The 23,879-nt window shown below is 49.7% G+C and overlaps 12 protein-coding genes across 13 annotated transcripts; 6 read left to right on the forward strand and 6 right to left on the reverse strand.

Annotated features, from left to right (window-relative positions):
* Positions 1 to 268: 268 nt before the first annotated feature.
* On the reverse strand, positions 269 to 675 carry PPTG_22361 (hypothetical protein; the record flags this gene model as incomplete). Its single annotated transcript, XM_008903402.1, has 2 exons — positions 269 to 322; positions 349 to 675. 2 exons carry the CDS (start codon positions 673 to 675, stop codon positions 269 to 271), a joined length of 381 nt encoding a protein of 126 aa, XP_008901650.1.
* Positions 676 to 829: 154 nt separating this feature from the next.
* PPTG_08266 (hypothetical protein) lies at positions 830 to 1,799 on the forward strand (the record flags this gene model as incomplete). The annotated part of the gene is made up of 1 exon (XM_008903209.1): positions 830 to 1,799. The coding sequence occupies one exon, from the start codon at positions 830 to 832 to the stop codon at positions 1,664 to 1,666; it is 837 nt and encodes a 278-aa protein (XP_008901457.1). The 3' UTR covers positions 1,667 to 1,799.
* PPTG_08267 (hypothetical protein) lies at positions 1,675 to 3,038 on the reverse strand. Its single transcript, XM_008903210.1, has 2 exons — positions 2,728 to 3,038; positions 1,675 to 2,670 (listed from the first exon to the last, which is right to left on the reverse strand). Exons 1-2 carry the CDS (start codon positions 2,973 to 2,975, stop codon positions 2,310 to 2,312), a joined length of 609 nt encoding a protein of 202 aa, XP_008901458.1. The 5' UTR covers positions 2,976 to 3,038; the 3' UTR covers positions 1,675 to 2,309.
* A 3,219-nt stretch (positions 3,039 to 6,257) lies between these two features.
* On the forward strand, positions 6,258 to 7,694 carry PPTG_08268 (hypothetical protein; the record flags this gene model as incomplete). The annotated part of the gene is made up of 1 exon (XM_008903211.1): positions 6,258 to 7,694. One exon carries the CDS (start codon positions 6,258 to 6,260, stop codon positions 7,692 to 7,694), a length of 1,437 nt encoding a protein of 478 aa, XP_008901459.1.
* A 463-nt stretch (positions 7,695 to 8,157) lies between these two features.
* Positions 8,158 to 10,467, forward strand: PPTG_08269 (hypothetical protein). Its single transcript, XM_008903212.1, has one exon. It carries the CDS (start codon positions 8,167 to 8,169, stop codon positions 9,721 to 9,723), a length of 1,557 nt encoding a protein of 518 aa, XP_008901460.1. The 5' UTR covers positions 8,158 to 8,166; the 3' UTR covers positions 9,724 to 10,467.
* On the reverse strand, positions 8,699 to 12,826 carry PPTG_08270. Of its 2 annotated transcripts, XM_008903213.1 has the most exons (3): positions 12,641 to 12,826; positions 12,297 to 12,578; positions 8,699 to 12,210 (listed from the first exon to the last, which is right to left on the reverse strand). In XM_008903213.1, exons 1-3 carry the CDS (start codon positions 12,794 to 12,796, stop codon positions 9,769 to 9,771), a joined length of 2,880 nt encoding a protein of 959 aa, XP_008901461.1. In that variant the 5' UTR covers positions 12,797 to 12,826; the 3' UTR covers positions 8,699 to 9,768. The 2 variants fall into 2 exon arrangements, with proteins under 2 accessions (XP_008901461.1, XP_008901462.1); XM_008903214.1 differs by having other exon boundaries at positions 12,297 to 12,826.
* A 586-nt stretch (positions 12,827 to 13,412) lies between these two features.
* PPTG_08271 (hypothetical protein) lies at positions 13,413 to 16,793 on the forward strand (the record flags this gene model as incomplete). The annotated part of the gene is made up of 1 exon (XM_008903215.1): positions 13,413 to 16,793. One exon carries the CDS (start codon positions 13,413 to 13,415, stop codon positions 16,791 to 16,793), a length of 3,381 nt encoding a protein of 1,126 aa, XP_008901463.1.
* Positions 16,051 to 18,081, reverse strand: PPTG_08272 (hypothetical protein). Its single transcript, XM_008903216.1, has 2 exons — positions 17,374 to 18,081; positions 16,051 to 17,304 (listed from the first exon to the last, which is right to left on the reverse strand). The coding sequence occupies exons 1-2, from the start codon at positions 17,894 to 17,896 to the stop codon at positions 17,012 to 17,014; spliced, it is 816 nt and encodes a 271-aa protein (XP_008901464.1). The 5' UTR covers positions 17,897 to 18,081; the 3' UTR covers positions 16,051 to 17,011.
* Positions 18,072 to 19,110, reverse strand: PPTG_22362 (hypothetical protein). Its single transcript, XM_008903403.1, has one exon. The coding sequence runs from the start codon at positions 18,589 to 18,591 to the stop codon at positions 18,397 to 18,399; it is 195 nt and encodes a 64-aa protein (XP_008901651.1). The 5' UTR covers positions 18,592 to 19,110; the 3' UTR covers positions 18,072 to 18,396.
* On the forward strand, positions 19,072 to 20,149 carry PPTG_08273 (ubiquitin-conjugating enzyme E2-16 kDa). The gene has a single exon (XM_008903217.1). It carries the CDS (start codon positions 19,344 to 19,346, stop codon positions 19,785 to 19,787), a length of 444 nt encoding a protein of 147 aa, XP_008901465.1. The 5' UTR covers positions 19,072 to 19,343; the 3' UTR covers positions 19,788 to 20,149.
* Positions 20,150 to 20,341: 192 nt separating this feature from the next.
* Positions 20,342 to 23,274, forward strand: PPTG_08274 (hypothetical protein). The gene is made up of 2 exons (XM_008903218.1): positions 20,342 to 22,036; positions 22,099 to 23,274. The coding sequence occupies exons 1-2, from the start codon at positions 20,392 to 20,394 to the stop codon at positions 22,836 to 22,838; spliced, it is 2,385 nt and encodes a 794-aa protein (XP_008901466.1). The 5' UTR covers positions 20,342 to 20,391; the 3' UTR covers positions 22,839 to 23,274.
* Positions 22,147 to 23,876, reverse strand: PPTG_08275 (hypothetical protein). Its single transcript, XM_008903219.1, has 4 exons — positions 23,719 to 23,876; positions 23,436 to 23,658; positions 23,292 to 23,366; positions 22,147 to 23,224 (listed from the first exon to the last, which is right to left on the reverse strand). Exons 1-4 carry the CDS (start codon positions 23,811 to 23,813, stop codon positions 22,961 to 22,963), a joined length of 657 nt encoding a protein of 218 aa, XP_008901467.1. The 5' UTR covers positions 23,814 to 23,876; the 3' UTR covers positions 22,147 to 22,960.
* Positions 23,877 to 23,879: the final 3 nt, after the last annotated feature.

The following is a 23,879-nucleotide window of genomic DNA, read 5'->3' on the forward strand; positions in this document are numbered from 1 at the left end:
GGATATAGCCTTGTTGGTCTCCATGTTGTCACACACGATTGCAATGAGATTATTTGCTTCCAACTTGTACTGATTTAGAACCATATCAAGAAATCGGATGTGTTCGTCTGCAGTCATGCTTTTTTCGTCGCCAAATGAAGACAATGTGAGGAAACGGATACCTTTTTGTGTTGCAGCGAAAACTGCCAGCGAGTGTTCGCATCCATCTGTAACGCCGTCGAATACCAAGGCGAACTTTTCTCCTTTGAACTCTTCTTGTAGACATGGTTCAACGAGCTCCACGGTTGCGCCCATTCGAGCCTTTAAAGTTCTTGAATTCATGCTGTTGTACTTTATCGCCGATCTCACAACGCCATCATCTACAGCCATGAACGGGAAGTTTTTGTTTACAACAAGATTCATCCACTGGTGAGTCGACAGGGCGTCCTGGTCCACGAACATGTCCATTGTAACGCTCCGCTTGTCACGCATGCATTGCCGAACAACGTCTTCGTAGCCGGAGTGTTTTGACGCTAGGTGGTTTATCAAATTGGTGTATCCAGCTGTCTTGACCTGTCTAATGAAGAGGTTGCAAGCTTTACATGTCTGTCCACGAGGCTCTGGATCTCTGAACATCATCTCCACGATCACCTTGGACTTCAGTTTCGGGCCTTGAGACGTGATTGACATCGACATGCTGGCTAACTTTGAAGCTCGGTAGAGGTATTGGATGAGGTGGGTGGATTGGAGAATGAAATCGAAGTCTCTTTCCTGCCTACTCAGAACACGAAGGCTGAGGTTAGTTTTAGTACTGTACTATGTTCAGCCCCGTGGTAGCTTCAACATAACGATGTACAATTTTATCTGGGAATTGCAATTGTTTGAGTGGAATATTGTAATTGTAACAATATTGATTGTGCGGAGGTTCGCCCCAGCAATCCATATACAATTTATATTGTCGGAGGCCTGCAAACAAACTCCACGATCCACGTCTGCGACTCCAGGCGGTGCTAGATTTACAGTACGTCCCGAGCGCAACGATACCGACGCTCAAAAGGAAGAAGAGAATCCAAACCGCTCATCGTTCAGCAACCGTCTAGGGGGTTCTGACCTACGCTTTCTACGTGACAACTATGAAGCGATGGGCGACGTCTACGCTAATAGAGGGAGCAAGAAAGCCGTACCAACGAATAACTCCGCAATAACACCGACGTACACGGCTTCAAAACGTATCAGCGCAAAGAAGAGTATGCAGTCGCTCGTGGACGATCTGGCAGCAGTAACGGATGTTCAAGCCAAAGGCGACGGAGGAATGGCAAGGCTGCTCGTATTTTTCCGCCAAGATGCGGACCGCAGAGCTGAGGCAGACGCCAAGAGACGCCATGAGGATCGCGAAGAGCGTGACGCCGCTGAGCGGCGTGAAAGAGAGGTCCGGGACCGCGAGAGACGAGAGGAGGCCAAAGCAGCAGAAGAACGACACCAACAAGAACGAAAGGAAGATCGAGAGCGACGAGAAGAAGACGCGAAGCGTGAGGCAGCGTTGCGAGCAGAACGCGAGCGGGAACGCGCAGAGGAGCGTCGCCAACAAGACCAGCAGATGCAACTCGAACGCGAGGAACTACGACAAAGACACGAGCAAATGATGCTTATGCTGCAAGCTCTCGCGAAGAGCAACAACGCCAAGTAGAGAAAACGTTCGTTGTAGAAGTGAGTAGTACATTTATTTCATTAGTGTACAGCTAAGTCATCTCCTCCGTACAGATGTGTTGTTCGAATCTGGCTAATACCAACGGTCCTAACGCGATAGTTGCTAAGCCGAAACAAATTGTCGAGCCTTTGTTGTCGTTTAGCCACATCCGCGGGCAGTTCGTGCAGCAAGCGCCCGTATACCTTCTCGATGGACCCCATGCCCCATTCAGCAGACTGGCGTATGAAGGTGATCGCCCCGGAGAGCGCCTTCGCAACAGGTCGGACAGCGGGGAGCAATCTTGACAAATCCCCTCTTTAAGAGGCGTGAGAATTCTGCCTTGCATATCACCAGCGCATGAAAACGCGCTATCTGCGACGAACCCATACCTTAGGTCAGGATTCAGAGTTGGATCCACCAACTTTCGCTGGAAACCGAGGCTAGTGTCCCCGTCATTCCAGCTGCCGGGGCGAATTGTGTTTGGTCCACACAATTAGCCCAGTGTCCCTGTTACGAACACGTGATGTAGCCATCCATTGTAATGTGCATTTTGAATGTCCTTGTCAGGAGGTTGTTGGATCTAAAGCAGGAACGCATGCATTAGTACTAAGCATAAGACGAAACGACAGCAGATACTTACCTGTTAGGTTTTACCATCCAAAAAAACCCAGGTATACTTAAGGAGGGGTTGCCGAGCCTCGACCAGCCTTGCAAGAGCCTTTTGACGAACCAAAGTTGGCCACACATTCCGAGCAGGGCTAAAACCTCGAAGTGCCTGTGCTAGGGCTGCCTCAGCCTCATTTAAAATTCTACTAAGCGTTGCCGGAGGAATCCCGAACGCTAGACACAAGAGAGTATAGTTCATAGACCCCTCGTAAAACGCCAACACCAAACCAAGCACCTGGTGGTAGTGTTGGAGCTTGCGGGGACGTCCACCCGCACGGTTGTATGCTGGAATCTTGTAGAACAGGGCGAAGCGGCCGAGTAGCTGCTCGAATGACGCCCTTGAAAGACATTAATAGCGTAAGTTAAACGAATAAAGCTTTACAGTTCATCCGTACCTAGACAAACTGGTCGTGTTAATAAGGTTCTCTTCGAGCCCGTTGTTCCAGATAACCATCCAGTCCGAGCACTCCGGATCCTTCAAGCAGTCCCGAGTAAGGTAGTATCTAGTACGAACAAGGCGCTTCCACTCCAAGCGTAGGATCTCAGCGGAGATCCGCTTGCGCAACTCGTCCAGCTTACAAGCGAGCAGGTATCGCTTTCGCAGCGTCTTACACAGCACGAACATCACTATCTCGTCCTCCATCGTAGCTTTTCTTGTTAAGATTGCAGGAAAGGGGGTTCGCAGAATTCGTGCACCTGCATATCCAAAAAAATAGGGATTTAAGGAGGAAAATTTGTCCAGTATGGCCGTGTCCCACCCAGTTCGTCATAGTGAATAGAAGTGGTTTGACCCCTATGCGTCATATAATTACGGACGGATTTTTTTTTGAGTGAGGTTGTGGTTGTAAGTTTCATCCGATTTGCATTTGATCAGTCACCATCTTGATAAAAGGGTGATAAAAGGGTGCATACAACTTTTTCGATAAAACTGTTTTATGTAGGTTTTGGAAGGCACCCACTGGATAATACATGATGCATCAGATTTCTGAGTATATTTTTGTTCTGGGAAACCTGGACGCTAAGCTCGTCCTTTTTTATTTTCGCCACACTTCGAGTCCAGGTACTGCCTAACAGGTATCAAGCAGGTATGAGTCCAGGTACTGACCAGGTTCTTAAATTACCAGTTTATTTCGTAATCTATCTTGAAAAATTCTGAAAGCCACTCATTTCGGTTGGAACGCGACACGCGGCAGTCCGAGCGCGTCCAGATCTTGCTTCGTTAAAGAACACCGGGAAGACGACAGCATGGCACGGACGCACAAGACGGCGCTGATTAAGCAGCAAATGACAGACCGTGAGGCGGCGAGAACTGCAGAAAACAATCACGTCGAAGCCGAGGAAGCGACTGCCTCGGCAGAGGAAAACAATGACGGCGGAGGTGAGGGAACGACTGCCTCGGCTGAGGCAGCTCACCGTGTAGCCGTGCATTACGCTCGCACTAGGTCGGAGAAGGCCGACGCTATCCAGAAAGCTGAGGACGCCCGTACCGGAACGCTTCCGGTAGATGCCAGCGCACTGGAAGAAAAGGCACCAGCTACGAGTGCGACAGTTGATACCAGTGAGGCCAGTGAGGGAGTGGAGGAAGAAGAAGAAGAGAGCAGTGGAGGCACATACGATGCTGGTGCCGATTCGGAGTCTGACGGGGGAAGCAGTAGTTCCGTGGGCCACAAGAGAAAGGAACGCCCAACTATAGACGTCGACGATGACATGTTGACATCTGTACCACCCTTCACAGACAGACATAAGACTTGGGCAGAGTTTACGCAGGCCTTTGACACGTACAAGTCAGCGACAAACCAAGTTCTCGTGGTGAAAGAGGTACTGAATGTCGCTAGACGTAACAAGTCTCTACGGAATCAAGTCCAATACCAACGATTACCTGATGATGAGATCCCGTTACTCCCGACAGCGTTGGATCCGTACCAGCGGAAGTACATATGTACTCATGGATGGCCAGCTCGTGAACGCTCGTCCGGTAAACGGACGTCTCACCACGTCCGTCGGACAAATTGTCCCTTTCAGCTGATTGCCCAGTGGACACAGTCGCCGGATGGATCGTGGGTGATCGTGCCCAAGCGTGCGGTGTACGCGCACAACCACTAGGTAACACCAGGTATCTATCAACAATACCCAGGTATTCGGCAGGTACCAAGTCAATCTCCTTTGGTGCCAGGCGTTCGACTTTTAATGCAAGCGAAAGCAGGCCCATCCAGTATTTACGAGTACATCCGCGAGAACTCGGACCATCACGTTACGATGCAGGACGTTCGCAACCTGATTGCTCGACTACGGGACTCTGGTGAGTTGCATACTATACAGTGCTGTTGCGAACAACCTAAACTCACGTTTGTTTATTGATACCCCAGGTGCAGCGCTATCAGATGACGACGCAGTTGCCAAGACGATTGTTAATTTCAACGTGGAGTCTCCGATGAACGTGTCCTCTGTACATCAGAGTGCTCATGGCAACACTGGCGTAATATCGGTTACAACGGCCCATATGCGTGCAATGGTGGAGAGTTTCCCCGAAGTACTACAAATGGACTGCACTCACAAGACCAACAAGTGAGTAAATGTAACCAGGTATTTTTCAGGTATTATACATGTATTAACACTAAACTTCTGTTTCAGATACAACTATCAGCTCTTATCCATCGTGGCGATGGATCAGTACGGTTGTGGGCAACCTGTCCAGTACTCGTTATTGGAGACAAACTCGGACAGGCATATGTCGAAGTGTCTGGATCATTTCAAGCGAGCGAACGAGCAGTGGCGGTTGGTGCGGATTGTTATCGTGGATAAGGACATGAAGGAAGTGGAGGTTATTCGGCAGAAGTTGCCTGAGGCCCGCGTCCTGCTATGCCATTTCCATGTCATCAAGTGGCTGCAGGAAACCATTCGCAAGTCCAGCAAATACGGGGCGTTCGAGGGTGATGTATTAAGTCAGCTGAAGCACACAATTACAAACATGACCTACGCTCGGTCCGAAGAAGAGTACGAAGTCCATCGCACGGAGTTCAAAAGTTTGTCGCTAAGAGGTGGAAGGCGGGAATTGTGGGACTACTTTGAGAAGAACTGGGATAAATACAAAGAAATGTGGGTGATGACATACCGGAAGGACTTGCCTCACTTCAATAATCACACGAACAACCGTGTGGAAAGCCTATTCAGCAAAGTGAAGCAGCACCTGAAGGACCATCACACAATGAACGCAAGTTTGAGGGCTCTCCTGTCTTTCCAGCGGCGAAAAGAGGAGGCATACTACGCAAAAGTCGAAATGCCTGGGACATTGAGAGATACTACGTACTCGGAGGAGATGAACATCGTGCTCGGTATGACGACTCGATGGGTGGCAGCCGCGATTAGCTCCCAGTACGACATTGCCTTAGACCCCGAGTTTGCAAGCTCGTATACTCAAGTGGACAACGGAGCGACAGTCACTTTCCGTATGGAAGCCCACGAGTACTTACTTCTGAAAGAGACATTCAAGTGTGACTGTGAGTTCTCACAGACCATGCAGCTTCCGTGCAGACACGCGATAATGTGGAGGAAAACCAGTGGGAGTCCATTCGTCATTCCGTTTTCTGCTATCGGATCCAGGTATGTCAGGTATTCTCCAGGTTTTACCAGGTATAATCTGACTAATATCCAGTTATTGACCATGTTTCGCTATAGGTGGTATGGCCGGAATCGTATATCTATACAGGGATTATCAGAGGTGGCAAAGCCTTTTGTTGCTAAGGTTTTCAAGCAAGACACTGCAGTGACTGCCCGGGACCAAACCGAACAAGAGTAATATCGTCGTGCTCAGCAAGCTTTCGGGCGGATAAGTGGGGAGCTTGCTCAGTTCAACGATGCTGCCTTCAATGAAGCAATTACTAAATTTGAGCGGTGGTGGCAAAATCTTCGCCAAGGTCAGACTTCAATGGCTCTCCAGGAGCAGACACACAGTTGTAACCACGATGGTTCTAAGGATAGTATTGACGCCAGCACTGACGAAAAGGATAGTATTGACGCCAGCACTGACGAAAAGACTGACGGCGCAAAAGACACTTCTGGTACTATTTGCGGTGGGGGATCACCAACTTCTGAGGAGTCAGAAAATGTACCATTAACCCAGAAAACTGTGGTGGAGACTGAGCAACCAGCAAGTGGAGCCGAGCTACCAGTTGAGATCAAACTTAACAGCAGAGTTATTCCGGTTGGGCGCCCCAGACTGAATCGTAAGGAGCAGCGAGCCAAGGCAGATTTGAAGGAATACAACCAAGGAATGAAACTGCGGGGCCTGCTTCGCGATCGAGACGTGTGCGAAGTGGTTAGTACTTTGAAAGAGATCCAGCCGGGCATCCGAGAGGTGGGAGCCTTCTTTGCGACTTTTCAAGTACTCGGTAAGGCCACGGCAAAGCAGTCGATGGCGTGGCGGCCCAACGCGAACTACGTAGCGGACAATGTCCGCTATCGACTGCCTGAACAAACGGTAGACCGCGCACTTGACTTACTGCGCAAGTTATTGTGCGGAAAGATGGAAGAAATCCAGTTGGATAGCGAGGGAGAAGAGATCAGTGATGCAAACGGGTACGTGTTGGTCATCGAAAAGATTGGCACCTATACAAGAGAGCAGGTGAGGCAGATGAAGTGGTTGTGGAATCTACAAGATACCTGTCGTCGTGGTGTGCTTCTCTGCACTTGGCTAAACAATGAAGTGAAGAGTCTGGTGAATGAACCCGTGGATGTTTCTGTGGCTTTCGACGATTTATTGAAAACCTGGCCATACCTGCCCATACCTGGGTTTGGATTTGACGTCGCCGAAGCAGATCTTTTCTGCGTTCGAGGCAATACGTGGTTGAATGACGCCACGATGCGTGCATTCTGTGTATTTTTGGATACGTACAAAAACAACACGACCGTGACAATTCCTCCGGTGAAGAAGCAGGCGCTGAAGAAGCCGGTCAAGGCAGAACCTATTCTCGCGGATCAGCAGCTACAGCAAATTCACAGTGGCTTGACTTCTCGACAGTACTTGTTGATGCCTATCAACTTGAGTGGTGCTCATTGGGTGTGTTTGGTGATCGACGGTATCTCTAAGAAGATTGAATTGTACGACAGTATGGGCTCCGCCATGTACCTGAAACGCTTAAAGGACATCGCGGATGAGATTGTTGCGGCACTTCCAGATGCGTACGAAGAGATCACTGTCAATGGGCTCCTACAGCATGATGGCGACAGCTGCGGTGTGCTTGTGTGTCTTCAGCTGTGGAAGTGCGCATCAGCCGAGGCGCCAAGTGACGTGACTAAGTCTGGCATTACCAAGCTGCGTTGGAAGATTTTGCAAGGGATTTTGAAGGTGAAACGCCGCTTGTAGTTGAGGTTGAAGAACTAGGCAATAATACCTGACGTTTACCTGAAAAATACCTGTATCTTTATGCAGCCTATCATAGGCCCTATGATCATTCCAGCAGTAATGTCGGATACCGACAAAACATGGCTTTCTTCACTTTGGCATTTGCCCAAGTAGCGCACATATGACTTTTCCAGGTATTTGGCATCCAATACCTACGTAATATTTGGATGGTAATTTATCATGACAAGTATAAAAACACTGGACTAAACATGTGAAATACCTGAATCTGAGTAGACCTATCCCTATTTCCATGTCTGGGAAACCTGGACTCTAACGCCTGCCTTTTATTTTACTACTATTCTGGGAGATATCATTTTCAGCCAATCAATTACAATATAAACTACTACTATAATACAGTAGTACTATACTGTAATAGTAGTACTACATGTATCCTGAAGCTTTCTTTTCAGCCAATCACATGTCCAAGTAAGCCATGAGCGTACACTTGCACGTGGGGCAATGTGGCAATCAGCTAGGCGCCGCGTACTGGCGCTTGGCCACTGCTTCGGGCGAAATTCACGACGATAAGCGTAGTCAAGGTGACACTGGAGTATCTCGGCACCTTCGTCGCGCCTCTGGAGGCTCCACATCTACTTTAAACGGCTCCAAGAAGGCTGTATCATTGCCCAGGCCACTGTTTCATCCGTCGACTGGAGCTGCACGCTGTATTCTTGTGGACTCAGAGCCTAAAGTCGTTCGATCTTTCATGCAAGAGACCACTGATGGTGCTACCGCTTTCGAACCCGCTCATACACACGTAGAGCAGACAGGACGAGGCAACAATTGGGCAATGGGATACTATGGACCGAGGTTGAAGTCCCCAGCTCCAACCTTCACATCGTTGGCTGTAGATGACCGCAGAGAGCTGGTGGAGCTAGTCATGGACTCATTACAACGTGAAATAGAGCGCGTGGACTGCTATCAAGGCAGCGTAGTAATGCATTCTCTTGGTGGAGGAACAGGATCGGGACTGGGCTGTCGAGTGCTGGAAAGCATGAGGGATACGTATCCGAAGGCTTATATTTTGACTACATCAGTGGCACCGTCTTGTACTAGTGGAGATACGCCACTTCAAAACTATAACGCCATATTGACCCTAAAGTGTCTGCAAGACGTTGCAGATGCTGTAATTTACAAGGACAATGACGAGTTGTTACGAACAGCAAGTTACTGGAAAGCGGTGGTGCATGAAAGAGTGGGAACTGATAACTATCAGAGGGTGTCTCTGGAGGAAGTGAACAGTATGGCTGCGGCAGATCTGGCAGGACTGCTGTTCCCAGTAGCAACAGGAGATGCTAGCACTGTTCGACGGTTCAATTTCGGCAAGTTGTTGCACGATGTATGCCCCATGCCTGCGGCCAAGATGCTTGAGGTCCGTTCCGGCGTATGGAGAGATCGTATCGGATCAGGTACACGCAGCAAATTTCCTCCCAAGCCATCAGTAGCTAAAACAGTCTCCTCATCGACCTTGTTTCATGCTCCGGTGGTCGCACAGTCGCGTATGCTGTCGCGTCGACATGAGCATGTTGCAGACTTCGACGCGTCACTAGGTATGCTCGAGAAGCTTGTGCAGCAGACAACAGCATCTTTCCCACGAAATTCAAGGACAACCATAGCGTCAAGTACAGTAATCCGTGGCTTCAACCCAGTGGCATATGAAGCGGATCGCTTTACTGAAAAGCTTGGCAAGGTCGTGCAGACTGCATTTCCTCCTGTGCCATGGTTAGCAAACATGCCGCAAGTCACGTTATCTTACTCAAAGCCTGCACCATTTTCATCATTGCAAGTACAGGCGTCTGTAACGATCTGCGTGAATAATGGTCACTTCTTGACGAGTACGAAACGATTTTTAGAGCGAGCTCAGCGCCAATTCCAGGCGGGCGCCTATGTCCACTGGTACAAACAACATGGTATGGAGGATGCTGACTTTGAGACTGCGTTCGATAAATGCACCACGCTCATAAATGAATACGAAACCTTCCTGCGGTGACTTGAGAGAAACTAGTACATATATGGAGACTTCCGACGTCGAGTATTATCGTTGCAAAATTCTTCTCAGATGTTGGATCTCGGAAGCTAGAGAGCGAATTCGTTCCTTTGTGTGAAGCCATCGCTTTGTGTGAATGGCGTGCTGTTCCTCCATTACACGGACATTCGGCATTAGTCGTGGGTTGGACTCGGCTTCTTCACGTATTGCATCAAGTTGCTGCTGAGAAGCCTTCCACTCCCTTTTCCGCTGACTTAGAGCCAATAATCGCCGCTCCAAGATGTCTAATTGTCTTGCTGTCGTATTCGACAAAACTGGGTCACCATCGCTTTCCAGAGATGGCATTACTGGGGTTGGATGAGATGAACATTCACGTGTTGTGTGCTCTATCATAGTCACCTGATGAGAACTGGCTGGCGTGCTCCTCGACGGCGAGTTTAAAAGAGCAAATAGTTCAACAGGAAACTCAAGGCCACATCGAACGACTTCGTTTGTGTTTGCGTTCTCGATGACTCGTGGCAAGTTTTCAGTCTCTGTAGACAACAAAATCTCGATGGGTCTTCGAGGCTGCGGTCTGTTCCTCGGAAGCATTACGAACTCTGATAACGGAGATCTATCGTTCGTCCAGTTCGATCTCCCAGTATTATCTGAAGCCACATTTGCTTGTCTGAATGTGTTCTCATTCCACTGAGGCGCTGAGGGCTTCTCGTATTGTGTGCGTTCTTTTTGTTGGTGTTTAGGTTGCCAGTGTAAGTCTTCTTGAACTCGTCGTGGTGCACTTCTAGACGTTCCTAAGGTTTGTCCCTTTGCCTTCTCAGCTCGACGCCGAATGGCAAGGTAACGCCAGTGTCGAGCGATCGCTGCAACTCTGCGCCAAGCATGCGTCGTGTTGCTTGCTTGAGTACGCTCTACTTGCTGTTCACGCTGTTCTTGTAAATACAGTGCGGCTGTCATCCAATGGCGCAAACCTTCACGCACAAACTGCTCGTGACGAAACTCAAGAGCTTCATGAATACGATGCTGCTTCATCCTCTTGAACTGTAAATATTGCTTCCATCCATCGAACACTTTGCGTTGCAACGTTAATTTCCAATGCACTAGAGCCTTGCGCGTCTTATTGCGGTAGCAGTGACGCAATGCTACATTTTGTCGCCACCGTTCAAGACATTTTCTCCAAATTACAGACTTGTAGTGTTGCTCCGCTCGTGCTTGTGTAATTTGCTGCCACCGCAGAACAGAAACATACGTTATCCATTGTGATAAATATTTCTGTAGCGTTCGACGCTGTGCTTGGCCCCGGACTTGGGCATTTACGACCCTTCTCGCAGCTTTCGCCCGTGAAAACTCCGACCAGTTCTCCAGGATTTTAGACTTTGTAACTCGTTCTTTTTCAGCCACGCATTGTTGCATCATTTCGTCTAAAACGTGATCACGATAGCGCTCAGCTTGCCACAAGTTTTTCCATACAAAAAAGCTTCGTTTTACAGCCTGAGTGTAGCTGTGTTCCTGTGCAACTTGTATCTTTTTCTTCTTCTCTAATGTTCTCGAGTAAAAGCGCTGAAATCCGCTTAACCAAACGTGCTTTAACAGTCGAGATTCATAATGGTGTCTAGCACGTTCAGACTTGTGTGCTTGCAGCTTCCTATCGCTCGTAAAGTGATCCCAGCGTGAGAAAGCCAACGCCATCATTCTGAAATCGGCTGCGTCGTGCATTGTATCCACTCGGTTTAATGCACGTTGTCGCTCAGTGTGCCACGCTCGAAATCCATAAAATCCTTTCCGTAGAAGCGATAAATAGCAGTGACGCACTGCACGACGTCTTTGTCGCTCCCGCAATTCCTTTTCTCGCGTTCGAGCACTCCAAGCATTCCATATTCGCCGCAATGTTCGCTCTTGATAACGACGCTGAAAAGATTCCACTTGAACAAGCTGATGCACCTTGTTTTTCCACGTTTTCCACACTCTTTCACAAAGTTTTCGGTACAAATGACAGTCAAGAATATGCACAAGCGCCTGCTGTGCTCGATTTCGTGTGTGTCTTTTCTCCCAAATGCCAAATGTGAGTTGGAGAAGCCGACGGCGAGTCTTACGCTTCAGAGCGTCAGCTATCGGTCGGTACAGTAGCGCCTGATGACGTCGCCGGCCCACGTAACTTCTCCACAGCGTAAATGTCTGATGTAATACTAATCGCAAGCGCCATTGTTGCATTGCTTTCACCAGTAAACGTTGTCGACTCACCTTCGCGATTTTGACTGTCAGTGCACGGTCTCGCTTCTTGACGAGAGCATATCGACCGAGCTGGTTCAATGAACGCTTGAGCAGCCAGTAGTACAAGAAGAAGTAGGCTCGCTGCTGCAAAACATCGTGCTCTTTTTTCACTCTCACAAACCCATGCCAACGTCGAATGGCGTGCAACGAACGAACCTGCTTTACCCCATTGGTACACACCGCAGACTTCTCTGTCCTATTTTTTATTACAAGCTTCAACCTCTGCATAAGAATAAGAACACAATACAATATTAATTAGGCCTGCCATAGACGAACGGTCATTAGCCCACACGATCATATCTTCGTACCTTCAAATACTGCCGCTTTCTCAGCAAAATAACAGTGTTGCTTCCATCTTGGTCACTGTCTGCGTCAGAAGACGCTATCGAAAGCTTTTCTTCTTTATTGAGATCGATGAATTCACCATTGTCGGCGTCTCCCTCCCGTCGTGATAGTCTCTCATCTTCTGCCTGCATATACTTCGTTTCCTCACGTCTTAGCTGACGTCTTTCGACCACAAAAGCTCTCCATCTTGTCCAGAATACTCGCTGACAGAAGATGGATCCCACACGACACGCAGCGGCGACTTGCTGCTTACAAAACGGACAACAATCAGGTGCGCCTTACACAGCGGTTTTAACCTTTTACTTACCTTTCGCCGCGCGCACTGCGCCTGCGCACGCCGTTGCCACGCATGGAATGCACCCAGGAGCAGTCTGTACCGATCGTGCTGCGTAGCCAGCTCTAATTGCGTCGATGGAGGCGTCGCGAGGGCATCATCGCCGTCGTCGAGCGCCGCAGTCGCCATGACAGCTGCTGAGCAGCGATTGGTTGAAAAGCTTTCAGTGTAGCCATTTCCGATTGTTGAAGTTGGGAATCTGATTATTTTTACTCTGCAACAATGTTGGGATTGCATTTTTATTTGTCATATTCATTTGTAATTGCGAACGCTAACCGTTGTCTTTCACAAGAACAACAAGAATAGGGTGTGAGTTTGCTTGTCCAGCAGCTAAAACAAGTTGGCCAACAATAGTGCTCATGCAGTCATCTAGACCTGGTCTGTCGGTATCCACAACTGGCTCGTGCGCTCTACTAGCTTCTAGCGACTCAGCAAGGCGATTAATGAGATGCGTGGAGCTTCTACAGTCGACTCCAGGGTGTGGCCTCCTCCTTCTAGACGTTTTTCTATCCACGAGGAGGCTTCACAAGGGGATTCCCCAAAGCCGGCATCGATTCGACCGCCATCTGCGTTGATGTCCACTGGCCATCTTTTGATCCACGACGATCTAGTGTCTACCGATTCGAATGAACCCCGAGATGTTTCCCCAAGAGCAACAGGAAGGCCGTCGATATCTCGACTCAGTGGGCGCTTTCCGGTCGTTGATGTAGGAATGACAGATGAGCTCTCGGTGATGACCTCAAGAATGAGCAATCACTCACCACTTCCGCGGCAGTTTAGTGCTCGTATTCAACCGCAGGATATTGAGACGCCCATCTCAATCATGCTAGAATCGCCTACGAGAAACGGTAGTCGACATTCATCCGCTACCCATCTTGGTGGTCGACTTCAAGTGCATGATGATCCGACGTCTACCACCACACAAGAGATCCCGCTTGTATCACCACGTAAAAGTCGGCCATCTTCTCCGTGTCAGGAGACAAATGATATTGTCCGTGTACGTAAGGATCTACCCGCCAACAAGCTCGAGCAGCCAATTAGAAATACCCCGCAAAGCATCGATATACCTGCCATCAAGCTCGAACAACCGGTCAGGAAAATTCCACTTTCACCAATCCGGCAGCTTAGCGAACGCATTAAACTTCATGATGACGGAGCGCTTGCTAACAGGCCGACTTTAGTGATTCGGCAGCCCAGTGATCGCTTACAGATTCATCGCGATGGTACGGTAACAACAAAGAGGAATTCAGCCGGTATCAAAACAATAGAGGCTGTGTCAATTGCCACAGAGGCGAAAACCGCGCGGGACTCCAGTGATCATGATGTTATCGGTGATGAGCATCATGAGGCTCTGCATTCTGAAAACACTCGCGAGAGTAATTCCAGTAGTCCAGACGTACCATCATCATCATCTACAGCACGATTTGTACCATTGCACAACCAGTGGACCTATGGTCAGCCTGTTTTCGGACGATACAAGAAGACGCCGTACTTTTACTCAGGTAATATCGCCACATATCTAGGCGCTGGTATGTTCATGGTTGTATTCGACGATGGCACACTAGATTATCGTCTTCGTCGAGAAGATATTATGCTGCGGTACCACCCATCAATAGTTTCACCATCAAATAATCAGACGAGAAAGCGCCGTGATAATCAAGGTGAAGACAATTCTTCAAAGAGGAGGGATAGTGAATCGACCAGTCTAAGTGGATCGGGGGAGGAGAATGTTATTAGCACAAAAGCAGGGAGACAGTCAAGACAAACGCAGGATGAAGAGAGGGAAGACTATTATTCAGATCCGTCGGAAGCACCTGAGATGTATTTACCCCCATTGCAACATGTAATGGTGGACTTCTCCGTCACTCCACCCAGAGAAATGGTACTGAGCTTTGACGATAGTGGCATCGCTTACGAAATTGGGCTACCTTCTTGCAGTGTTGTTAGTGCAGTAAATGAGAATTGGCGTCTTCTTCTAGACGATGAAGCTCTGACTATGAAGCGTCTCGAGTGTGGAGTGGCCTACGAGGATGATTCAACTCAAGTTAGTGATTCAGACGATTCAAGCGATGAAGACATGACGATGACACCATGGCAGCAAATGACACAGACTTTTGGTATGGGCAAAGCTGCACGAACCCAGCGACGACGATCAAGTGTTTCATCGGTTTCTCAGATCGATCGACTACCGGTAACACACAATGGTAGGAAGCCCCCACAAAGAAGTCTCAAGCAGGTAATTACCGAGTATTTCCTTCGTGGGACCAAAAAGGTGCAGCCTAGCAAACCCACGGATGAACTTGTATTGGCCGAACATGTGCGGTTAATGGGGGCAAAGCTTCATACTATGCGGTCGACTCAATGTAGTTCAAGCTCACCGACCACATCTCTTATAGCCAAAGGCCAATCTAGCCTTCGAGTTGTATATGAACGAGCTCCTGACGGGATTCGTGCGTACGGTACGGTCACAGAACAAGTCGAAGACGGAAGCTACGCCGTCGTGACGGAAGATGAAGATGGTATTTCGGCTCAGGTGGTGCCGCAAGACAAGGTGGACTTCTTGCCATCCGTGGATGAACTGGAGCAACAATTAACAGACCTCGAACGATCACAACGTGTGCTCTTTGTTGGCCAAAAAGTTCAAGTTTCGTTGTATCCGGGAAGCCGATTCTCCGGTCATGGACTCATTACGTTGGAGCGAGAGCATCAGTCTCGTTTCCATGTTTTACTCGCCAACCGTATTCGACTAGTGAATGTTCCGGCAGATAAGATCAGCCCTCTACGAGAGAAGAAGAAAGCTGCAGTTACTATCACGGAAGACCAATTTCTCGTTTGCAGTGACAAGGTTAAAGTGTACATTGGCGATCAGATCTATGTGAAATGTTCGGCTGGCAATGGTGATCTCGACAATACAAGCGAGGAAGAGAAACTTGGGCTTCTAAATGGAGTTTATTCCAACAAAACTGCAGCTGTAGATTTCGCTGACGGCTCGACTGGTTATGAGATCCCTCCACATCTTATCTTTAAACGCAAGCGCTTAAGTATTCCAGCAGATCAAGACGTGAGATCTCTTAAGAATGCTGTACTGATGCAAGCCTCTGCTGCGGCGCAAGGCGGAGGAAAAGAGTCTTTTCCGGTGCTGGAGGAAGGATACCAGGTTAAAGCTGATCATCCGAGTAAGGCCACTGTGGAAAGTTGTATCGTGATTAAAACCCACGCTTCTTCGGCGTGTGACCTCCGTTTTTCCGATGGTACCATCGCATTCGAGGTGTTCCCGTCACAAATGATCCTTGACAGCGTCGAGCAGCAGCGTAGACAAACAAAGTCTACTGCCAATATAGTCAAAGAAAACTCAAGTCGAGCACGCAAGACACCGATTTATGCAGTGGGAGACTACGTGCTTGCATGGAGTTCACGGTTTGGACGATATTGTTCTGCCAAAATCACTGCCAGAACTTCTCAAGACCCTACCAGTGCTCCAGAATCTGGTGCTGGATCACCGGTGCATGCGTCGACGTACATATATACCCTGGTGTTCGACTATGGCGAGCAGAAAGCACACTTGCCGCCCGATAAGATCACACGTTTGGATGATACTACTGCGCTCTCCCATTCTCAACGATTGACTAACTACAGCATTGATACTATGGGGTTTGAGCTATCACCTGTAATTTTCATTGTCGGAGAGGCCGTAATGGGTCGGGTCCATGGTACTGCTCGATACTTTAATGGTGTTGTCGAAGCTGTTAACGAGAAGGAGAGAGTCTGTGCGGTGTGCTTCGACTCGTCCGAGCGAGACACTGTTGTACCCTTCTCGGCAATGTTCTCGGTCGATCCACGGCCACACCTCAAAGGCAGAAGCTCAAGTACTAGGCAAGTAGGTAGCTCGTCTTCGGATGCCACTTCACGAGCACGATTCCTTGCACGCCAACAGGAAGACATGATACTACCCTCAGAAGCAAGCACACGACGACGACGGAACAGCAGTGGATCGGTTGGCACCATGCTCAAGTCCATGGCCGGAAGCATCCTTCGAAGCTCGCGGTCGAAACGGAATCTTGACACGCGTCGAGGCTCGCACATGATCACCGAAATTGGTGCTCGTCTCCGGCTTACAGAGCAATAGTGTTGAAGAATTTATTCGTAATTTTCAAGGTCGAATGTAAATTACCAGTAAAGCATCAAAAGTTATACAACCCACTTACTATTAGAAATAAACGGCTTCACTGCTTCTCTGTGATTTCCTGCTTGGGGATGGCTGTCGTCCTTCGTTGCTGGACAATATTCACAAGACGATACCAGGATGACCATAATGACAAATTGCCTAAATCCCGTAGCAGTTGATCACTTGGCCGCGAAAATGATACCCATAAGGGCGATGAAGACGAGCAGTGCGAAGATGGCGATACAAATGAGCTTCATCTTTGAGCATGCGCAGCAGTTCCTGCGCTCTTCCGCCTGCTTCACCTGCTCCAGAGCCTTCTCCACGTTGTCCTTGGCTGTGTCCGTGTTTTCCACAATCTCCACCACCATTTCTCCCTGGTCTTGCACAAGACCGTCGATCTCCTGGAAGGCAGCGTTCACCTCACGTAGCTGATGGTTGATCTGGATAATGTCCTCCTCTCTCCGCTGCAGATCTGCACCACAAAATCAACATCAGTCAGATACGTCACACCGGAAAAATAGCATCAGCAGGATATACACACCGTCTTCGTCGTAGACGATAACGTTGGCTTGTGCGTAGATCTGATCCTCGCTGTAGTTGGTAAACTCGGCTCCACCGCGCGTCTGGCGGCCGTCGCCACCCTTAAAACTTTGCGATGAGCGGCGGATAAATTCAACCGACTGCCGCTCCGAGTCAAGCAGGCGCTCACACGTCTCCTCGAACACGCGCACCTGGTTTTTGAAATCCGCGGAAAGTTTGTTGATCTGCGTGCGTCGTGCGCGGCCAGCAGCGCCCTTGGCTCCGCGGTTAAGCTCCTGCAGACGGCGGTTAATCTTCGCAACGAGCTTGTTTCCCTTCTCTGTCAGCTCTTTGATCTGCACGTGGTTGGAGCGCGAGTCCTGCGGTGTACCGAACAGCGACATCTTCTGCGCGATGCTGCGCGTGAGCTGGTTGAAGGTCGAGATGCCCTTGCTCGTCTCCGTCACGAGCTTGCCGAAACGCTCGTCTGACACGCCGCCGCTGCTGTTGCGCGGGGACTGCGCGCTACGGTACCGGTCACCCATGGCTAGCTAAAAGGATGGAGAAGAGGAGGAGGTGGTCGGTCCGAGCACTATAGCGTCGGAAGCGCAAGAGCGAGAGTGACGGCGACAGACGCTGGACTCGACCACAATCCAGCCAGTTTTAAATTGCAAAGCATGGGGCGGTGCCACCACTTGAGAAAGTTGATAATGAAAAGATGTTGTATAGGAGGTAGCATAATACAAGGGGTGTTTGAGCAGGAAATGTATGTAGATAGAAAGAGATAGAAATTCGTTCAACCCTTTTTAAGATGATGTTACTCACAGCTTGCAGGTAAAGTCGCTGCTTGGGGAACAGCGCGCATGAAATATCGTCTTGTGGCCGCGGCGGCGTGGGTGCCTATTGTGAAGCTGAAATTTACATGACCTCAACAGCTCAACGCGAGCAAACGCATTGCTTTTCCAACTACATGATAGGGATGTCGGCGTTCGAAGCTGCATCGACTATTGCATTGGTAATGGCAAGTTGCATTGACACTCGCGTGTCAATGAAAGCTTGTCATTCCTTCAAAGTGCAACTTCTCATTATCGGATGGATGTAAGCCGCTGTGCCAGTTGGTCGATGTCCACGGGATCATGTTGAAGCCCGACAGTTGGCGGGTCATGTTGACATCTGCAAGACTTATCTGGACGCTGCGCCGGGCGAACATACATGTATCCGATCGCCTCGGGATCGTCATGTGGCAGCGGCAATTTGGTGCTTCGCGGCTGACGAGCAAGCAGGCGACAAACACTCCTGTCTCTTTCCACGGCAACGATCGCGACGATGCTGTCCTCCGCCGTCGTGCCGTCGCCAAAAGATACCTTGCGAGACGACAGCTGAAACAATTAGTGAAAGGATGGTGCCACGTAGCCTACGGCATTAGACGGCGATGGCGGCGACCAAGGCCGACCGATGATGGTCAATAACGCCAGTTGAAGCGGTGCATCGTCTCCCGTTCTCAGTGAATCCACCGTTCGCTTCAGGACGACTCAACCACAACTCCTGCTTCAGGCGGCACCCTACCCAGCTCCCGTGGCGAATCTATGAGACCGATCATCCCTCCAGCGTGGAGTTCTCGACATCTGCCTACATCCCCGCGCGCACCCTGCAAGATCGCCACTCTTGTCCGCGGCAACTGCGACCGTACCTGTTCCACCAATCGACGGACTGTGTTTCTCTCGTTTTGGCCAATTGCAAGCAATGGGTTAGACGTTGGGGTTTCCCAATTAAGTGCGACCCGCGAACCTGTTCTTCGCAACCGAAGAAAAACTTCCAGAAGACCCCAATTTCGCAACCGTCTTTTCAACAACAAGGTTTATTTTTAAAAGGTTGTTCAATAAGGGGGATCATGCGAGCTTCTCCCCCTCGCTCCCCCTTTGCTGCTGTCATTTTCCTTTCGGAAGCAGCAGAGCGGAGTCGAAGCGGAGAGGAGAAGGAGCAAAAGTAAACATGGCTTTAAAGCGGATCAACAAGGAGCTGCAGGATCTGGGCCGCGACCCACCCGCTAACTGCAGTGCTGGCCCCGTGGGCGATGACCTGTTCCACTGGCAGGCGACCATCATGGGCCCCGAGGACAGCCCGTACGCCGGCGGTGTGTACTTCCTGAACATCTACTTCCCGGCCGACTACCCGTTCAAGCCGCCTAAGGTGAACTTCACGACGCGTATCTACCACTGCAACATCAACGCCAACGGCGGCATCTGCCTGGATATCCTAAAGGACCAGTGGAGCCCTGCGTTGACTATCTCGAAGGTGCTGCTATCGATCTGCTCGCTGCTCACGGACGCCAACCCGGACGACCCGCTCGTGCCCGAAATCGCGCAAATTTATAGAACAGACCGCGCGCGTCACGACGCTACTGCTCGCGAATGGACCGCCAAGTACGCCACTTAGAGCACGCTAGGAGTAGGAGATCTTCGGCCTGTCCACGTGGCAGCATAGCTACTACACGCAGCAGGATGTTTCGTCTGAGCTGATACTTCATAGTGTTAGTTGCTGCTGTGCGAAAGGACGTGGTGAACGAGGACAGTCGGTAAAGCAGCAGGAAAGTGCAAGCAAAATCTCAAGTTTGTTTTGTTTTTCATGCTGAGTCGGGCCGTTGGTTGTTTCTGGTGTTTTTCTTTTGCTTTCGCTATGTCTTGAAGGGGATTATTGCAGGCCTTGATTTCCTTTGTCTGTTTGTCCGTGTTGTACGCCGCGTGGTTTCAACTCTTGAATCACTGGTGCCTCTAACTCATCTTGATCACCTGCTAGGGTATGCCGCTAACATGAGCGATATGAGCGTTATAATGCTCGAACATTTTACCAACATCTTCACCACAAAACACACACTTGTTGCCGTGGTCTAGTGTCCTGATTCATGAAGACCTACAGGCTGTAGGCTACAGCGCGTCTGGTAAAGCTCCGCATTTGTTATTGTGATTATTCCGCGGTATTTGCTGAAAATAGCAATTTTTCCAAAGCGAATTTCGAAACATTCCATTTCACTTTTTCACTAATGGTGGACTTGTTGTGCAGCTGGTGTCGCGCGGAGCGCTGGCTGTATAAATGCTCGACGTGCGACCCGCGCAAGGAGAAGACGCTCTGCTCTAAGTGCTCCATGTTGTGGCATTCGCGTGGCTTCGGACGCAGCCACCAGCTCACGAGCAGCTACGGAGAGACCCGCTCTTTTCTCGCCTGGGGGTCTCCGCGGCCGAATGGCGTAGCCAATAACATTAGCAGTGCTTCAGCAGAGACGAAACTTGATGAGAATAGAGATGGCGTTATCGCTAATGGAGATCGAGCTCAAAAAGTGATTGCTAATGATGTGGAAGATACAAAGCCAGCAGCTACGAAGCCGGAAGAGACGAGGCCGGAGGGTGCAGCTACCACTACCGAAAAGGAGGAATCAAGGCAAGACAGAGAAGAAAAGGGAAACACAAGTGTGGAAGAGAACTACGAGTTTGAAGTGATGGGCGAGTCAGTGAGCAGTGGAGAAGACACAGACATGACGAGCGTTGAACAGGACGGCAAACTGGAAGAGACAAAAGACTCATCTGCGGAAGAAACACCAGTGACGACGGCAAATTCTGCATCAGCGCTAGTTCCAACGACGGAGAATGCAGCTCCGAGAGTGGATAATCAATCAATACTGAGTGTAGACGAAGAAAAGAAGAAGTCACTGTCTTCATCGCAAGCTTCAACTCCTCCAGCTTCTACTTCAACGTCGAATACGTCAAATCCCGCAGCGGAAGCTTCGTCTGTGTCCTCAACTGCACCACCAGCGTCAGCCCATGCTCCGAGTTCTGCTCGCGCTGCGCCTTCAACTGCCGTATCTTCTGTATCTGGTTCAGCTCTAACGCCAGCTCCACCTTCATCAGCCTCAGCTATCAATCAGCCGACTACTGCTGCTGCTACACAGTCACGTACGTGGCCAACTCCCCAGTCCAAACGTGTAGATCTGGAAAAACTGCTGCGGTGGTTTCCTACAACTGATCACGTGCTGGTGGAAATGTTGGCAACTCGAATCGAAGCTACTCTTGCCATCGAGGATGCACTCATATGCGCAAGAATCGGGAAATGCGAAGAACAAACGTGTCGATCTATTCTCCTACACTACGAGCATTGCAAACGCGATGAAATCTGTAGCGACCCGAAGTGCACAGAGATATCGATCATCTACCGACATCGACGTGCTTGTTCAGCAAAGGACACTGCGCCTACGAGTGATGGTAAAATGTCTGTATGTCCGTTTTGTATTCGTATTCGGCAAAGACGGACACTGGGCGTATGTGCAGCGTTTGATCATCTAATTAATGACCAACGCCGCGCAATGCAAGGTGCGCACAGTGAAGCAGCCCGAAACTTCTGCTTGCAGAGTATTAACAGGTGGACCGAGCGCAAGCAGCCCCTTCGCGCGGAAAGCGACCGACTCAATCAACTGGCCAGAGAAAGCAGCGCTCCGATTTTTAATTTCCCCAGATACAAGTGGCATTTCAGTGATAACGTGTTTATCAAGCGAGAACCAACACCTCTGGAAGAGAACGAAGGCGCTACAAGTGAGCAATCTGCAGCGGTCCCATCAGCAAATGGCAGCAATGTAACTCGAGTGGCTGAGCAATTTTCCGAGACTCACACTAACAGTGACAACAGCCATACACCAGGTAATATGCAAACAATTTATGCCGGATTTTCGTGCGCTAATACAAACCTGTCTGTGTTTTAGATGAGAGAAACACACAGAAGTCACAGGATAGGCTAGAAGACAGCATCCCTGGGACCGCCAACTTCAACGCGGATTTCATTAATCAACTTTTACGAGCCAAGTTAGAGAGAGAAAAAACAGAGATGGCACAGCGGGAGTTTGATGGAGTTATGCAGCTCGGTTATGCCATTGTGGACGCGTCATTTTGTGCACCTTCCAAAGCACAGCGGTGTTTACTGAATTGCAAGTCCATTCTTGATCACTTGCAGCATCACTTGGATCTACAAGTGTGCAATAAGCCAATGTGTGGAGCTGTGGAGCACCATTTTGCGCATTTGTCGGAGTGCAAAGCCCGTGACGAAAGTGAATCTTGCGAATACTGCTTGAGAATGGAAGAGCGTCGGTTGATCCGCGCCGTCGATTTCATGGAGGTGGAGCAACCCGAAGCAGAAGCAAAAGTTCAGAAGATCATTAACGAGATCACAGCTTCCTTCACAAACCATCGTCCTGATGAACGCGAGCAGGAGATGATCCAGCTGGAGGATGAATTAGATCAAGCGGAGAGTAACAAGCAAGAACTGCTGGAGAAGCTCGGGGCTAGACGGAATGAACTCCGACAAGTGCGCAGAAGCATGGAGAGTCGTGGCATCTCTGCATCAAACAGCCGTCAACTCCCAGTGCACTTCACTAAAACTCGGCGCTCTGAAGGATCAGGAGGCAACAAAAAGCGGCGTCTCGCAGACGCAGGATCAAGTAGCTAATGGTGGTAGAAGGAACACTCAATGTCAGATTAACGTTATCCCCACGCTATGCATCGACATGGCCTGGAAAGCATCGTCTTTCGCTGGGGTAACTTCAGTTGCAGCTATCGGAATGGTAGAGATTAGAAGCTGTTGCAGCACCAGCTGGACTGGTTTGCATTGCCTCCGTTGGCAGCACTTGTTGGACGGAAGGTGTCGTTGCGCTTCTTGGCTTCTGACTTCCGCTCGAAAATGTCCTTGTGTTGGAGAATGCCCGTCACCAGCGCCTTGGCGGCGTCGTCGATGTGAATGTTTTCCTTAGCTGAAGTGTCGAACCAGCCCGTAAAGTTGTTCGTATTGCAGAACTCGTCCAAAAACTCCCGATCAACATATTCCTTCAGGTCGCACTATAAAGCAAACTATTGTCAATAACTCCATTCTTTGGTCTTGCTCTCATCACTCGCGTGATCTCACCTTGTTGCCACACAGAATGACCGGCAGCGTCTTGCCGTTCGGGAGTTCCACCTTGGAGTCGATCTCCTTCTTCCACTGCAACAACGACATTAAATATCTAAGTACACATACTTCACAGCAGCACAAGCATCCGACTGTCTGTACCTTCAGGATGCTGTCAAACGTCTCGGGGCGAGACATATCGTACACCAGCAGCGCTCCCAGGGCGTCCTTGTAGTACACTCGGTTGAGTGCACGAAAGTGCTCCTGGCCAGCGATGTCCCATAGCTGCAAGCGCACAGTCGTGCCACTAACGGTCACCGCCTTAAGCGCAAAGTCCACGCCGATTGTAGTGCGGTGGTGCTCCGAGAAGGCGTCGTGTACGTATCTACATTGGGAGCAGTCAATATCCCTGATTATCGGAAGACAAAGAGACCAAGCAACGCACCGCTTGATGATGCTCGTCTTGCCCGTTGCGGCGTCGCCCAGCACCAACACCTTGATGACCGCGTCCTGCGCAGCATTCACTCGACGCTCACTCATAGCAGCTCAACCCGTTGCTATCTGTCCACCTGGGAGAATAGGAATCAGAATTGCTCAAAAATGTGA

The sequence above is a fragment of the Phytophthora parasitica genome (genome assembly GCF_000247585.1).
Source record: "Phytophthora parasitica INRA-310 unplaced genomic scaffold supercont2.15, whole genome shotgun sequence".
In the NCBI taxonomy this organism is placed as follows: Eukaryota; Oomycota; class Peronosporomycetes; order Peronosporales; family Peronosporaceae; genus Phytophthora; species Phytophthora nicotianae.

What these genes read in the sequence shown, in the direction of transcription:
- PPTG_08267 (XM_008903210.1), bottom strand. Translation starts at nt 2,975, where the DNA reads ATGGAGGACGAGATAGTGATGTTCGTGCTGTGTAAGACGCTGCGAAAG. An exon ending in AACACGACCAGTTTGTCTAG is followed by an intron (nt 2,671 to 2,727) that starts GTACGGATGAAC and finishes ATGTCTTTCAAG; the next exon opens with GGCGTCATTCGAGCAGCTAC.
- PPTG_08269 (XM_008903212.1), top strand. Translation starts at nt 8,167, where the DNA reads ATGAGCGTACACTTGCACGTGGGGCAATGTGGCAATCAGCTAGGCGCC.
- PPTG_08270 (XM_008903213.1), bottom strand. Translation starts at nt 12,796, where the DNA reads ATGGCGACTGCGGCGCTCGACGACGGCGATGATGCCCTCGCGACGCCT. An exon ending in CGCAGTGCGCGCGGCGAAAG is followed by an intron (nt 12,579 to 12,640) that starts GTAAGTAAAAGG and finishes TTTTGTAAGCAG; the next exon opens with CAAGTCGCCGCTGCGTGTCG. An exon ending in GAAAGCGGCAGTATTTGAAG is followed by an intron (nt 12,211 to 12,296) that starts GTACGAAGATAT and finishes ATTCTTATGCAG; the next exon opens with AGGTTGAAGCTTGTAATAAA.
- PPTG_08272 (XM_008903216.1), bottom strand. Translation starts at nt 17,896, where the DNA reads ATGGGTGACCGGTACCGTAGCGCGCAGTCCCCGCGCAACAGCAGCGGC. An exon ending in TATCGTCTACGACGAAGACG is followed by an intron (nt 17,305 to 17,373) that starts GTGTGTATATCC and finishes TTTGTGGTGCAG; the next exon opens with ATCTGCAGCGGAGAGAGGAG.
- PPTG_22362 (XM_008903403.1), bottom strand. Translation starts at nt 18,591, where the DNA reads ATGACGATCCCGAGGCGATCGGATACATGTATGTTCGCCCGGCGCAGC.
- PPTG_08273 (XM_008903217.1), top strand. Translation starts at nt 19,344, where the DNA reads ATGGCTTTAAAGCGGATCAACAAGGAGCTGCAGGATCTGGGCCGCGAC.
- PPTG_08274 (XM_008903218.1), top strand. Translation starts at nt 20,392, where the DNA reads ATGGTGGACTTGTTGTGCAGCTGGTGTCGCGCGGAGCGCTGGCTGTAT. An exon ending in TGACAACAGCCATACACCAG is followed by an intron (nt 22,037 to 22,098) that starts GTAATATGCAAA and finishes TCTGTGTTTTAG; the next exon opens with ATGAGAGAAACACACAGAAG.
- PPTG_08275 (XM_008903219.1), bottom strand. Translation starts at nt 23,813, where the DNA reads ATGAGTGAGCGTCGAGTGAATGCTGCGCAGGACGCGGTCATCAAGGTG. An exon ending in AAGACGAGCATCATCAAGCG is followed by an intron (nt 23,659 to 23,718) that starts GTGCGTTGCTTG and finishes CTCCCAATGTAG; the next exon opens with ATACGTACACGACGCCTTCT. An exon ending in CGTTTGACAGCATCCTGAAG is followed by an intron (nt 23,367 to 23,435) that starts GTACAGACAGTC and finishes TCGTTGTTGCAG; the next exon opens with TGGAAGAAGGAGATCGACTC.